Below are 13,848 nucleotides of genomic sequence, written 5' to 3'. Positions count from 1 at the left end.
TCAGTGTTGGCCAGACCATGATCCTACTGGCATCAGTGACATGTCATTGCACCGGTCTAGTAGTGTTTTACTAAAGTTGGTGCTTTTGGCTTCTGTATGATGTTGCATGCTTCAGAGCACTATATCCACATTGTCAAGGAAGAGGTAATGCTGCATGTTTGCCTTAATGTAGCCAATGTAACATGTAGTGTTCAAGACTTGTGCCTGAAGGGACAGGTTCTACAGCCATTGCAGGTATGCAATCATCATATTTGTCTATCTTCCTAATTGATGCAAAATTTTTACTGAGTTCAGTGGGAGCTTTGGATGTCAGAGCAGTAAAGGCCAAACCTCATTTATTAAAATTGGGAATGTTGAGCTGTTTAGCTTCTTACTTTCAGGTATACTAGCTTCACTCTGCCCCTTTGCTGATCCTGAGGAAATCACATGGGTGTAGGAACAGATATGGTGAGGGTCTGCCACTACGCTATAACTGTTGAACTGTTCAGTGTGACAGAAAATTCATATGAATAATATCCTCATCCTACCCTGAACTGTAATGTGGGAAAACAATACACAATGAATAGTCTTTATTGTAAATGAAATTTATACCTGAGGATCCAGGTGTACCAACCTCTCCTCTAAGACCTGGGCTTCCTGGTAAGTTTATAGTATCTCCTGGGTCACCTGTTTTAAGCAGAAATGAAAGAATGATGAAAAGAGGTATTGATTTTGTATTTACTTACCATTTAATGGTATGCTGAAGAAGATGCAGTTTTCAGAAGAAAGTATAAAACCCATTCCTTCATTTTAGCTATCCCATAACAACAAAAATAAGATTATTAAAAGGGGCAGAGCATATGTACTTACAAAATGTAATGTTATCTCTGAAAGAGGAAACTAAATTTACACTGACTCCAGTGTGGGCTGAATCAGACCCTATTTGAAGGGCTTTACATCATATAAGATTGTTTTTGTAACCATTATAAAAAATCTTAGATATGAAAGTGGACTCACCAGATTCACCGGGTAAGCCAGATTCACCAAAAAGGCCTGTAAATCCTGGAGTACCCTTTTCACCCTACCCAGTGGTTGAAAACAGATGTTAGTTAATTACAACAAATGTTTATTCAATTATTAAAAACAGTTTTCACATAGAAATACCTTGGTAAAATACTAATATACTTCACACCTTCAAGTTCTTTAGCACTTCCTTATTTAATCCTTTGGCTGATAGTAGCCAAAATAAATCAACAAGTTGGTAAATTGTGTTTTCAACCCCTTCTATCTTTAAAATTAGGAATACTAATTGTGTGGCACAGTGGTTTCTTTAGGCCAAGTCCATTTCCTGAAGTGTTTCCTGTGTCAAATCTTTCACTGAAGTCTAAAGAGGAGTTACCTGAGCAGGGAATGTATAATTTAGCCCTATAACACAAAGAGATCGGCTGATTCTTCTGTTACATCTTTTGAGGCAAGCTGAACTCTTTCCAAGATGACTTATTTTGTTGACAAAGCACTCACTGAAAGTGTTCATAAATCCAACTTATTTTAAGGCCTGTTGATTCATTGGGACTGCCTTTTGGGAATAGATTTAATTCTCTGATTTGGCCTTATTCATAAGGTTGGCAAGCAAAGTACATATTTTGCTGGTAGCATAACCAGATCCAGGGGAAGGGGAAAAGTGAACCTCATGTTTTGTAATAGTAACTTAAGAGAAACTAGCAGATTCAGTAGCAGAGCTGAGAAGCTCTAGAGGGGGAACCTGATCCTTCATCACTGAAAAAGCTGATGACTGAAATTTGGGTAATATGGAGTAGAGGAAGAATGAAGCTACATCCTTCAGTGAATGGTACCAGAAGAAACAGTGTTTTTTTGCTAGAGAGGACATGCTTCTACCTTAGTTTACTTATTCCATTTCAATTGATTTGATTCCATACCCCAATGCACAGTTTACAGTTTGTACAAGACTGGTCTAGGCCTTATAAAAGGAATCGGAACTTGTGGCAAAACTGATATTTTTTATTACACCAACTAGATAGTTGCAAAAAAAAATATCTTTATTTGCAAGCTTTCAGGCATGCAAACCCCTCTTAAGGCATAGGAGAATACAAAGATTGTAACATTTCTCCTAGGTGGAAACGAAAGGGCACATTTATTGAAACAAAAACAAAACATCCCATCTTAGGTCATTAACTTACTCTGATTCCTGTGCTTCCAGGGAAGCCTCTGATACCAGGAGAGCCAGCTTGTCCTGGATACCCTGGACTACCTGATACTCCTTTACTACCAATGTCTCCCTTTGCACCAGAAACATGACTAGGCTGTCCAGGAAAACCTGGGAATCCTGGTTTACCAGGTATACCTGGCATTCCTTTAAGACCTGTTAAAGAAAGAAAAATTTAAATAAACAGCCAGGTGGAAGTCAATTTGTATGTAAAAGCTTGCACATAAAAGTTTTTATGATACCAGAAACAGAACCAGGATGTAGTGGTACAAAGAGGTAGTGCTTCTGAATGACACAAATATATAAGGTGCTTCCTTCCAGATTAACATGTAAAAAAAAATGTTTACTTTTTTTTTAAAGATGCCAGGAAGGAAAATTCTGATAGTGGAATTTGAGCCAGCACAGTACTGAATGAAAAAGACAGGCTGTGCTCCAACTGTATCAAATCAGTTGGTGAGCTTGTACACATGACACTTGTCACCACGTGCACGACAAAAAATTCCTTTGTGTGGCTTAATAACGTCACACAATACATATGCACATGGTTTGGGGGTTTCAAATGAGTTTGCAACATTGCAAACTAAACCACATGCCCACGTAATTTAGTTTGCAACATTGCTACTTAAAGACGTTGCAGTCTTTAATCTGACAGCTCTCCCCACAGCCGTGGGAGAGGCAGGCAAGCTCCACCAAAAAGGAGGATTGAACACCTTGCCATTTCCTCCTTTAGGAGGTGCATGGTGGCTGCAGGTACCTGCTGAAGGCAGAAGCAGCCAGCAGCCCAAACCATTTTTTTTTCCTTGGAGCTTGCCTGCCCCTGCCACAGGTAGGGGTGAGCTGCCAGTGGGCAAAGTGGCCCTTGAACTGTGAGGGCCCCCGGTCCTTCCCTCCTCAGCAGGACCCCCTGGGAGTGGCCTGGCAGGCTGCTAATGGGTTGGGTGCTGCCCCAACTTGGAGGCAGCACTTGGCCAGATCCAACTCTTCCCCAAGTTCTCTGGGGCTTCCAGTGCCCCATGCACTGTTCCTGCTGCCTTATCCCCACCTGGGACTGCCTGGGAACAGGCTGGCTTGCCCCTGGGGTAGTGCAGGGAGGCAGCAGGAGGGCAGCTGGCTGCACAGGTGGCTGGAAAAGGTGACGGGGATGGTGTATGGGGTGCTGGAAGCTTGCCAAGCCTGAGATTCCCTGAGTCCACCTGTGCACCATCCAGCACTCCATGCACCATTCTCACCACCTTCTCTGGCAGCCAACATATCCAGCTGCCTGCCTGCTACCTCCCCATGCTGCTCCAGGGGCAAGCTAGCCCATTCCAGGGTGGTTTGAGGCAGTGGACAGTGTACAGAGCACTGGAAGCCCCGGCGGGCTCAGGGAAGAGTTCAGTTGGGCTGGGTGCTACCTCTGAGCAGGGGCAACATTCAGCCTTCTAGCAGCCCACCCAGACAGCCTTGTGGGGTGCCACCACCATGGAGGGAAGGACAAGTGCTTCCTGCAGCTGAAGGGCCACTCAGTCTGCTGGCAGTTCGCCCTTGGCTGTGGGCAGGCTCCACCGGAAAAAAAAAAAAGGATTGGCCCTTCGCCGTAACAGTAACAGAAGCCCTTAAACTGAAATGGTGGGTTTCAATTAAAAAATCCACCATTTCAATTTAGGAGGCACAGAATAAAACCCTGAGGACTAAATTCCCATCATGTGTACAAGTGCCAAAGGGCCAGACCCATATTACCAGGAAATTTATGAGGAAGCTGGAGGGTGTGTGGTCCAGTGAGATGGATCTTTTTTTGGAAAGGATGGAGCACAAGCCTTGACCTTCGACCCTCCTCCTCAATGGGTCAGAGATTCCCCAACTGCATTATTCTCCATTCACTGGATCCAATGACTACTAAATGGGCAGTGGCTCAGCTCCAGAAGAAGCACTGGAGAAAGAACTGGATAATGCCTAACTCAGTGGTTTTCAACCTTCCTAGAGTCAAAGCACTCCACCTTAGCCTTAAGGCATCCCTCAGAAAATACTGGTTCTTAGCCATCACTAATTTTTGACAACTGGAAAATAATACAGCAGTTCTTCTGTTTTAAAGAACTCAGAAAGACCACAACGGCTCAGAATGTTTTTAACATTATGGATTCTTATTTGAAATCACTGGGAGTGACCCCACAAGCAGGAATGTGCGTTTTCCCAGGGACACGTAGCAGTGGCACACCCTGTTCTGGCCTGAGCAGCATTACTTGAGGACCTGTGGGCCTCTGGGAGCTGCAGCCATTACACTCCTGCAGCAGCGAGCCTGACCAACAGCCGGATGTGGCTCTGGCTGTCCAGGCTCCAGGTTGGGTGGTGCAAGCTGCTGCCATGTGCATCACCCTGCTTTTTTTTTAGCTGTGGGGTTTTTTTTTTTTTTGACCTCAGGATCTCCCAGGGTCAAAACTGCCGCACTTCCTCCCCCTCACCACATGCTGCAAAGTAGCAGCACAGGGAATGCCTGCATGTGTGGCACTGGAGATGGGGCTGCGCTCATCTGGACACACCCATTGGGTTTATCTTCTGATTCATGTTTGCATACCTAACAGTGTTAATTCTGTATGGCATCCTGTGGTACTCTTGAAAGGATCTTAAGACAGCCCAGGGTATTGCAGAGCCTGGTTGAGAAGCACTGACCTAACCAGTGGTGTGAAAGAACACTGTGCTGAAGTCAGAGAGCTACAGATTCAAGCTTCCTTGGATTGGGTATGGGGAGGCCTAGACCCTGGGTCTCCAGATTTCTGACAGCATACCCTACAATTGAGCTGTTGGGTTTAAAACATGGATGAACCCTCAGTCCTTCTCCCCCAACTTATGCCAGACACGCAGTCTATGGACTGGCTCAGTCTATCCATGAATGCTCACATATCCATAGTGCAGAGGGAGGGTCCCAAATACCCAGGTAAAAAGCTAGAAAACTAACATTTAGAGAGCAAAGAGATATAAAATTCTACCCCATGTGTTCAAGACTCATGTTGAGAGAATTCACTAAAATGATACAGTTGGATGTCCTATCTGGAGGTACTCTGGAGCCCGAAACAATAGGTGCTTAACATCTAAATGGAGACACCTGCATTGTATTTGGATCTAATTTCAGTCTCCCAAACTACCATTGTAGCACCTGAGATAGAGGTAGAATCAAGCCCATAGGGGTTTTTTTTTTTGCTATGATAGCCATTATGTGATGCTGTAGTCTGGTGGTATAATATATTCAACTTGTGTAGAACTAGGGCCCGGTTTAAGTTGTGGGCCTGTGTGACAGGTGCACCTCTTCAGGGTCTGTCTACTGGTGACCCAGCCCACCTGTTATGGGCCAACTGCCTGCCCTCACCTGGCATGCCTTTGTCTAATTAATCAATTAACAACATGTTAATTAAGCAGGAGGCTGCCCATTTACTGCCCTGATGCAAGGGGGTGCTATCTGCAGCTCCTTTCCTTCCCTACACTGCAGCCCAAGCCTCGCAGTTGGTACTTGCATTGTTTGGTCTGGGCCTTATTCTATTCTGGCCCCCTTGTCCTCCCTGGGCTCTCCGTAGCCCCATCTTGCTCCACGCCTTCTCTGGTGCTCGGGCTCTCCATAGCCCTGTCTTGCTCTGCACCTGACTGGGTACTCATCAGTGCTGCCCCCCTCTCTGGGGCTGGGGTCTCCACACTGCTGTGGGTCCCCTATGAGGCCTCCTCCAACCCCTAATAGCCTCACCCAAGCCACCAGTGAGAACAAACAAACAACCGACCGACCGACCGACCACATAAGCCCCTGGGCTATAACATAAAATCTAAGCCGCCCAGCCAAAACATCATTCAATCCGTACCAAGGAATTCTCCATCCCATAACAGCAATCAGGAGCTGCTCATGCAGTCAGGCTTCTCCCCTTTGCTTGCTCTGACAGAGCTCCTTCTCCCTTGGCTGCCAGCAGGGAACTGCCGGCCTAGCCTCAGCCCTGGGGTTTAAATGTGAGCCAGGCCCTGCCCCTTGCGGTCAGCTGACTGCTGGCAGGTGTGGGTCACCAGCTAACTCTGGTTGCCCTGGCAACCAGCAGCTGGGGCTCCTCACTCACTGCTAGGGCTCTTCCCTAGCAGTTTCTCCTCTTTAAAAGGAGCAGGGCACCTAAGTGCTCAGTGACAGCCTGGTTCGCTAATACTGTGGTGGGGGCCACCATTTTCATGCCCAGATTATGGTGCTCCCCACATGCCCCATTCTGATTTAGGGCCAGGGCAGGTTTAGGGCCAGGTTTAACTGCAGCAGGAGAGGCATTTTTGAAAAGGAAATTCCCTCCCTGCCTGCCAGAAACAATGCGGGGCAAATGGCTGTACTGCTGTTCCTGCCTCTTCCAGTGAGGCAGGGCAGGGAGCCATGAACTTTTCAGCAGCGATCAAAGGCCTTGTGAGCAAGACTTCTGCCTGCAACTAAACCCAATCCTTGGCCATGTGCTCCTAGGCTGGGCCAGCCCCATCGCAACGCCCATCTGGGAAGCCAGGCTGCAGCCCCGGCACTGGGTAGGGGAAGGGCTATTTGCTCCTTTGCACGTGTGTTCTCTCCCTCTGCTCTCAACCCACAGGACCCCAGTTTTTCCACTTGGAGAAGCAAACAGCCCCTCCCCTATCTGGTGCTAGGGCCATCTGCCAAGGCCCAGGTGCCCTCAACCTCCTACACCCCAGTTTTCCCGCCTGGAGGAGCAAACATCCCCTCCTGTACCCATCCCTAAGCTCTCTCCTCCTCCCTGTCCCTTTTTGTGACCCTTTCCTCCCTTCCCTGTGCTAGGCTTTTGCTGCTGGCTGGGGAATGTTTTCCCCACCTTGTAGCAGACACCTTGTTGCAACAAAATGCCACAATATGGCCACTTGCTGGGGCTACCCAGCAAGTGGGCATATCATGGCATGTTGTTGCAAATCACATTTTTCGTGAAAATTACTTAATGTCATGGTTTTCATGAAAAATGCAAAATTGCTATTTAAACCAGGCCCTAATAATAATGGAAAGGCTTCTGAATAGCTGCACAATATTTAGTAACTAATAAACCCTCATGAACATTTCTGATTATTTTACTTCTTACCTTTAAAGCCAGGATCCCCTGCTATGCCAGTTTGTCCACTATCTCCTTTTTCACCTTTAACTTCCTTAAGCATTTTGGCCTCTATTTTTGGTGGCTCTCCTGGTTCTCCTTGTTCCCCACGGTCACCTAAGATTAATAGGACAGTCAGCTTTGCCACATCAAAACATAAAAAGGACTAAACAGACACAGGTGTTAATGTCCAGAGCCACCACAGATATTTGTGCTCTCATTTGGATGGAAAAGTCAAGAAAAATAACATTTAACCTTTGGAAATGTTCTCTCCCTTTTGGTCACTTTAATTTGTACACAAGACTAAGAAAATAAGGCATTTACTAGTATAATACAGTAATATATTTATCCCACATAGCTTTAAAAAATAAAACAATGCTAGGCATCAGTTCACTGTGAGATTATTTAAGAATCACCACATAACCCAAGATGTGATAATACTGATCTTCATATGTCAGGATGCATTACCTTCTAGGATATGCAAGTATCTGATGTAATAGCTCATAATTAACTGTCTGTGACAGATAGAAACTAAGAAGCTTGGTTGGTTTCTTTTCTCAGCTTGAAGCTATGAAAGTAGGATTTGGTCTTTATAACCCTGGGGAGAGCTGGCTCCCTGAAACAGTCTGTATTTACAGCCATTTATTGAAGATCAAGTTTAACTCATAATTTGTTTAATCCCAAGAGATAAATCTTGGCCTTTCAAAGGGCTCTTTCTGGGAAGGAATGGTAGAATTTCTGAGCAAGGTTCACTGTCTCAAAAATGTATTTTACTTGTACTGCAATTACACCTCACATAAGAAACAGTGACAATACTATAAGAAATAAACACTTGAGTCAATACCTTTGGAGCCTGGTATACCCTGTTCACCTTTTGGACCATAAATGCCAAAAAAGCCTGTTTCTCCTTTGAATCCTTTATGTCCTTGAAATCCTCGGTTGCCTGTCATGCCTTTGAAACCTTCAATGCCAGGGGAACCCTTAGCACCTTTCAAAGAAAAAAGTAAGAGAAATGTTAAACTAATCCAAAACCGACTTGATCTTTTCTCCATGCTGAGTACCTGCAAACTGGAGACATGGGGGTAAATCTGCACAGGGGTTTGGGTGGGTTTATTTGTTGGATGCGCAAGCTGCCAAGTGGAATCCTAAAAATGATGTCCAGATTCACTTTTATACAGTGCATAGGGAGAGCCATGTACCTAAAGATAGGCCTTTCAGAAGCCAACAAACTGAGTAGGGAATAGCTTAAGCTAACCTGCAGAATATGCTGAGGAGATGGCTGGGCCTGGGTGCACACACTGTTCCTCAAAAGGTAAATGTGCACTTACTTCTGCTCAAGGTTCTCATTCTTGTGCCCACTGCTAGAGTAAGGAGCAAACCTCCTCACCTTTTATTATTCCTTATACCTCAGGCATTAGGGCCCTTATTTGGGAGACCTGTTTTCAAATCCCCTTTGATTTGCCTAGAAGCAAATGCTTTAAACCTAGATCTTTCACATCCTAGGTGAGCATCACAATGGCACAGGCTATTCTCTGAGATGTAATCGAGTAGCTGACATGAGTTTATGAACTTAAATCCCAGTTCTGGGTGACAATACAATGGATAGTTGGTCCATGGGCTGTGTATATAGTATAATAGCCTCAGATGTGAAGGTTAGGTTAGCTGTAATTATAAGCAAGAAAACCTGCCAAATAAGTAACTGCAGATGATTTGGGGGCAGAACTGGGAGTGGTGGTGGAGCAGCAGATGGCCCTGCTTCTCTTCTATAATACAGCAAGTACTCACAGAAGGGACTGTGACCCGGTGACACCTTACCATTTAATAAACCTGTAGTCATTACTAAATATGGCAACACATGGTTGTCCTGCCAGGTGTAGTTCTGGGGGAGGCAGACAAACCCTTAGGCTAGGGACAGACATTACACATACACTGGTTTAAGCGATCAAAAACTTGTTTAAACCTGTAACAGAACAGATGTTCAGTGCACATAAACCAGTTTGAAAATGGCTGAAACCAGTTTGAGATAATCAGACTTAACTGATTTGGGTCAAACCAGGTTATACAAGGTCTGTCCCAGACCCCTTGCTGGTTTAAGATGAACCAGACACCCCCAGCATCCTGGCATGCTCTCTGGGCCAGGCAGGACTCTCTGCTCCACAGCAGGGCTGGCCCCTGCCCGCTGCTCTCTAGCCAGAGCAGGGGCAGGGTGTGGCCAGACACGGCCGCCATGGCCCCTAAGGCAAATTTCTCCCTTCCACTCCCCTGCTGGCAAACCCTGGGGACCACAGCTGCCGTTTGCCAGCCCCAGCTGAACCTGCATGGCTTGCCTGCGAACAGGCAGGGATGGAGTTAATTGCTCACTCTGTTCCCTCTACCCCCCTGAACCCCCCGGGGCTTTGGCTTCAGTCTCTGCTGCTTGTCCCTGAGCCCGGATAGGGGGAAATTACTGTGAAGGTGGCAAGTGTTGGCAAAGACCTGACAATCATCACACATGCTGATTAAGACTTAAGAGAAGTTGCAAACAGCTTCACAAAGTATGCAGAGAGTTACATTTACATTGTAAAGCCTTTCTGAATGCCTGACTATAAGGACAATTTGTAGAAAAGGACAATTTTCTTGCAATTTCTCAGTTGGTCTAATAACCAAGAGTTCTAGTTTTTTGTCTGTCTTCTTGTCTCAGACTAACACAGCTACCAAGTACACCCCTGACTGTAAGAAGATATAAAAGATATCTGATTCACCCAAAGAACCTTGTCTGACTGTAAGAAGACACTCTGCCCTCAGGATTAGTAAAACTAATTCTTGTCTTTCTGGTTTACATTTTAAGTTAGACTAAGCTGTGTATGCTGTGTTTTACTGGGCTGTATCTTAGTTTAGGCAAAGATTTTTGGTAGTTCCTTGTTGTACACTTTGCAAATTGCTGTGTTCAATACATACTTGCTTCCAAGAAAGGATGTTTTCCCCATCCCCTACCTGCTATCTTGGGCTTGTGCCTGGCCATGCCCTGGTTTAACAGAGCATTCCTGTCAAGGTATTAATCAGTTTAAGGTGTGCAGCTTAGACTAACCTGCAAAGATAGAATCACTTCAGGCTCAGGCTTTTTGAATGTCTGTCCCTAGCCTTAAAGCTCAGTGGCATTCAGTCATAGAAGCAGGCACCTCACTGTAAAATATCCTAAAGCTCCTAGATTGCCACTAAATATAAAAAATGTGGTTTTAACATCAATATACATGGTAAAGTCCGAAGGACAAATGAGGATGTACTACAAGAAATCAAATGTTATAGTCTAATTTCAAAAAGATTTTGCAATGCAGACCATTCTTTTAAGTGTACTGGAACAGTAATCAGAGCCTTCTGGCAGCAAAGCTGAGAATTAAACCCTAAAGAATACTGAAAAGAGAGAAAAGACTAAAAATTGATGTGTTTTAACTCATAAAGAAACAAAACTGTAAGGAATATGCTCCAAAAGTAGACTCAGTATGAAAAGGAGAATGCTACAGGAAAAGTGGAATAAAATTAAGATGATAAATGACAAGGGTACTGTGACAATGGCAATATTTAAATTCAGTTAAGCCTAATATTGACAACATCTGGACCCAGGTGGCCAAGTGGTAGACCAATTAATTAGGTTTCTATGGGAGGAATTTAATACCTTCTGATAAAGGTGAAAGAATAATAAGAATTTTTTTGGAGAAAAGCAGAAAAAAAACCACTGGGCTGGTGGACAGAAGTAATGAACCGGTATACATTTTTCAAAAGGAAAAATACCATATACTCATTATTGCTCTTTAAAAAGTTTCTGGAATCAAGGTTTAATGGCCAAAGACTACCAGTGGAGAACAATTATAAAAGATATCAGGCTAAGTAACTCCACTGACATATTTCTGAGCAGGGACTGAGACAACTCTCCCACTAGAATTACAAACAGGCTCAGGGGACACGATGCCATCCCTATGGTCAGGGACGATCTAGTTAGGGAACTCTTGGGGGGGCTGGACGTGTTTAAATCAGCAGGGCCAGATGCACTTCATCCAAGGATACTGAGGGAATTGGCGGAGGTCACAGCAGGGCCCCTGGCATGACTGTATGAGTGTTTGTGGTGCTCAGGCCAGGTCCCAGAGGACTGGAAAAGGGCCAATGTGGTCCCTATTTACAAGAAGAGGAGAAAGGAGGACCCGGCTAACTATAGGCCAGTCAGTCTCACCTCAGTCCTTGGGAAGACCTTTGAGAAAATTATCAAGGAACATATCTGCGGGGGCCCAGCATGGGAGGTAATGCTCAGGGGCAACCAACATGGGTTCACTGCAGGCAGATCCTGCCTGACTAACCTTGTTTCCTTTGACGACCAGGTCACAAAGTCCTTGGATGGGGGCGCTGAGGTGGATGATATCTACTTGGATTTCAAGAAGGACTTTGACACTGTTTCTCACCCCATTCTCATAAAAAAACCTAGGTGACTGTAGCACTGATGCCTACATAGTCAGATGGGTGGCAAATTGGCTCGATGGTTACGCCCAGAGAGTGGTGGTGGATGGGTCATTTATGACCTGGAGGGATGTGGGCAGTGGAGTTCCCCAGGGCTTGGTCCTCGGGCCTGTGCTATTTAACATCTTTATCAGCAACTTGATGGTGGGCGTGGAAAGCATGCTGTCCAAATTTGCTGATGACACAAAGATGTGGGGAGAAGTGGGCACACTGGAGGGGAGGGACAGAATCCAGCTAGATCTAGACAGGTTACAGAGGTGGGCAGATGAGAATAGGATGGAATTCAGTGCAGACAAGTGCAAGGTGTTGCATCTAGGGAGAAGGAACCTGCAACACACCTATAGGCTGGGGAACACCCTTCTCAACAACACAGTGGCTGAAAGGGATCTTGGAGTCATTGTTGACTCCAGGATGGACATGAGCCACCAATGTGAGGAAGCAGTCAGTAAGGCTAACCGCACCTTGTCATGCATCTACTGAGACATCACAAGCAGGTCCAGGGAGGTGATCCTTCCCCTCTATGCGGCGCTGGTCAGGCCACAGTTGGAGTACTGTGTCCAGTTCTGGGTGCCGCACTTCAAGAGCTAACCTTGAGAGGGTCCAGAGGAGGGCCACATGCATGGTCAGGGGGCAGCAGGCCAGGCCCTATGAAGATAGACGAAAGGGCCTGAATGTATTCAGCCTCCACAAGAGAAGACTGAGAGGGGAACTGGTGGCTGTCTATATACTCACCAGGGGTGACCATTGGGAAATAGGTGAGGCTCTATTCCCCCGGGCACCTCTTGGGATAACAAGGAGTAATGGCCACAAGTTGACTGAGAGCAGGTTCAGGCTAGGTATCAGGAGGTATTACTTTATGGTTAGGGCTGCCAGGCTCTGGAATGGGCTCCCAAGGGAGGTGGTGCTCTCCTGTACCTTGGGGGTCTTTAAGAGGAGGCTGGATAGATATCTGGCTGGGCTGTTATGACCCCAGCACTTGTTCCTGCCTAGGGCAGGGAGTTGGACTTGATGATCTGTTCAGGTCCCTTCCGACCCTAGAAACTATGAAACTATGACATAAACGGAGTTGCATCAGCAGAGAGTTTGGTCCCCCATGCTTAATGTAGGCAATGACAAACAAATTTTATCTTGCTTAATACTCCTATTACTATATTTTCTCACACATGAAATGCCCCTGAATAATCTATGCACCTTGTTTTTGGAAGGCAGAATATAGAAAAAAACATTTTTCCAGAGTCATGGCTAACCATGTGAGATAGAGTAAGCCCTTCTGGGTACACAGTATCCAAATGCCTTGTGCTGACTGTCTCCTGGATGCCACACTTCCTGATCACTTTATGTTCCCGGGACAATTTACTCTATGTCACATAAGGTTAAGCCACGGTCCTTCCATGGGCAGTAGCAAGACTGTATGTAGTTCTTTACTATATGTAGTTCTTCCTGTAAATGAAGCATTGCTTCCACATCACAAATGTCATCAAGATACTACCAGCAGTTCAGTCAACAGCTATGGCTGTGAGAGGGTTAACACAGGACTCTGTAATCTTAGCATCTATTTTGACAGCTGCATGGCATGCATAGTGTCTTCAGGCTTTCTTCTTTTCTAGAGAAGAAAATAGCTTTTCCACTTAAAACATGCACTCTAGTTTTGCAGGGTTGATTTTGGGGAAAAAGGTGTGTGTTGTATGCGGGAAAATACAATATTTTAAAACCTTACCTTTATATCCTTGAAGGCCATGCATTCCATCTATGCCAGGGAGACCAGTCTTACCAGGTATACCTTGTATTCCTGGGATACCTGGTTCACCTTTATCACCAGATAGACCTTTCATACCCACTGGGCCAGGAAAACCTTGTTCACCGTGATCTCCCCTGGCACCAGGTGACCCTGCAACAGTCATAAAGGGAAAAGAAGCTTAGGTGTTGCAGAAGAGACATGTTCACCAAGCTGATGGACATTTCCAAGCCCTCACGCCTGAACAGACTTTCAGTCCAGCTGGATCCCATACACTGCTCCAAGCTTACCCTACTCTGTAGTCTATGAGCTATTTCCATTAGGTACTACCCCTCCCAGCATCCCCTGGATGA

General features: G+C 45.5%; 1 protein-coding gene across 2 annotated transcripts in view; it reads right to left on the bottom strand.

The window, feature by feature from the left end:
- Positions 1-13,848, bottom strand: part of COL4A2 (collagen type IV alpha 2 chain) — a 291,109-nt gene that overhangs the window by 30,510 nt on the left and 246,751 nt on the right. For both annotated transcript variants that reach the window (XM_019524110.1, XM_019524111.1), the window contains exons 30-35: positions 13,478-13,648; positions 8,120-8,263; positions 7,267-7,392; positions 2,178-2,359; positions 997-1,060; positions 592-666 (exon numbers count right to left, since the gene is read on the bottom strand). In XM_019524110.1, coding sequence (XP_019379655.1) covers positions 592-666; positions 997-1,060; positions 2,178-2,359; positions 7,267-7,392; positions 8,120-8,263; positions 13,478-13,648 — 762 coding nt within the window. The remainder of the gene's footprint in view (positions 1-591; positions 667-996; positions 1,061-2,177; positions 2,360-7,266; positions 7,393-8,119; positions 8,264-13,477; positions 13,649-13,848) is intronic.

This window comes from Gavialis gangeticus, unplaced genomic scaffold (genome assembly GCF_001723915.1).
Source record: "Gavialis gangeticus isolate Ggan-Ray unplaced genomic scaffold, GavGan_comp1, whole genome shotgun sequence".
Classification (NCBI taxonomy): Eukaryota; Metazoa; Chordata; order Crocodylia; family Gavialidae; genus Gavialis; species Gavialis gangeticus.
Note: the sequence above shows the minus strand (reverse complement) of the source record. Positions and strands in the feature narration are given on the sequence as shown.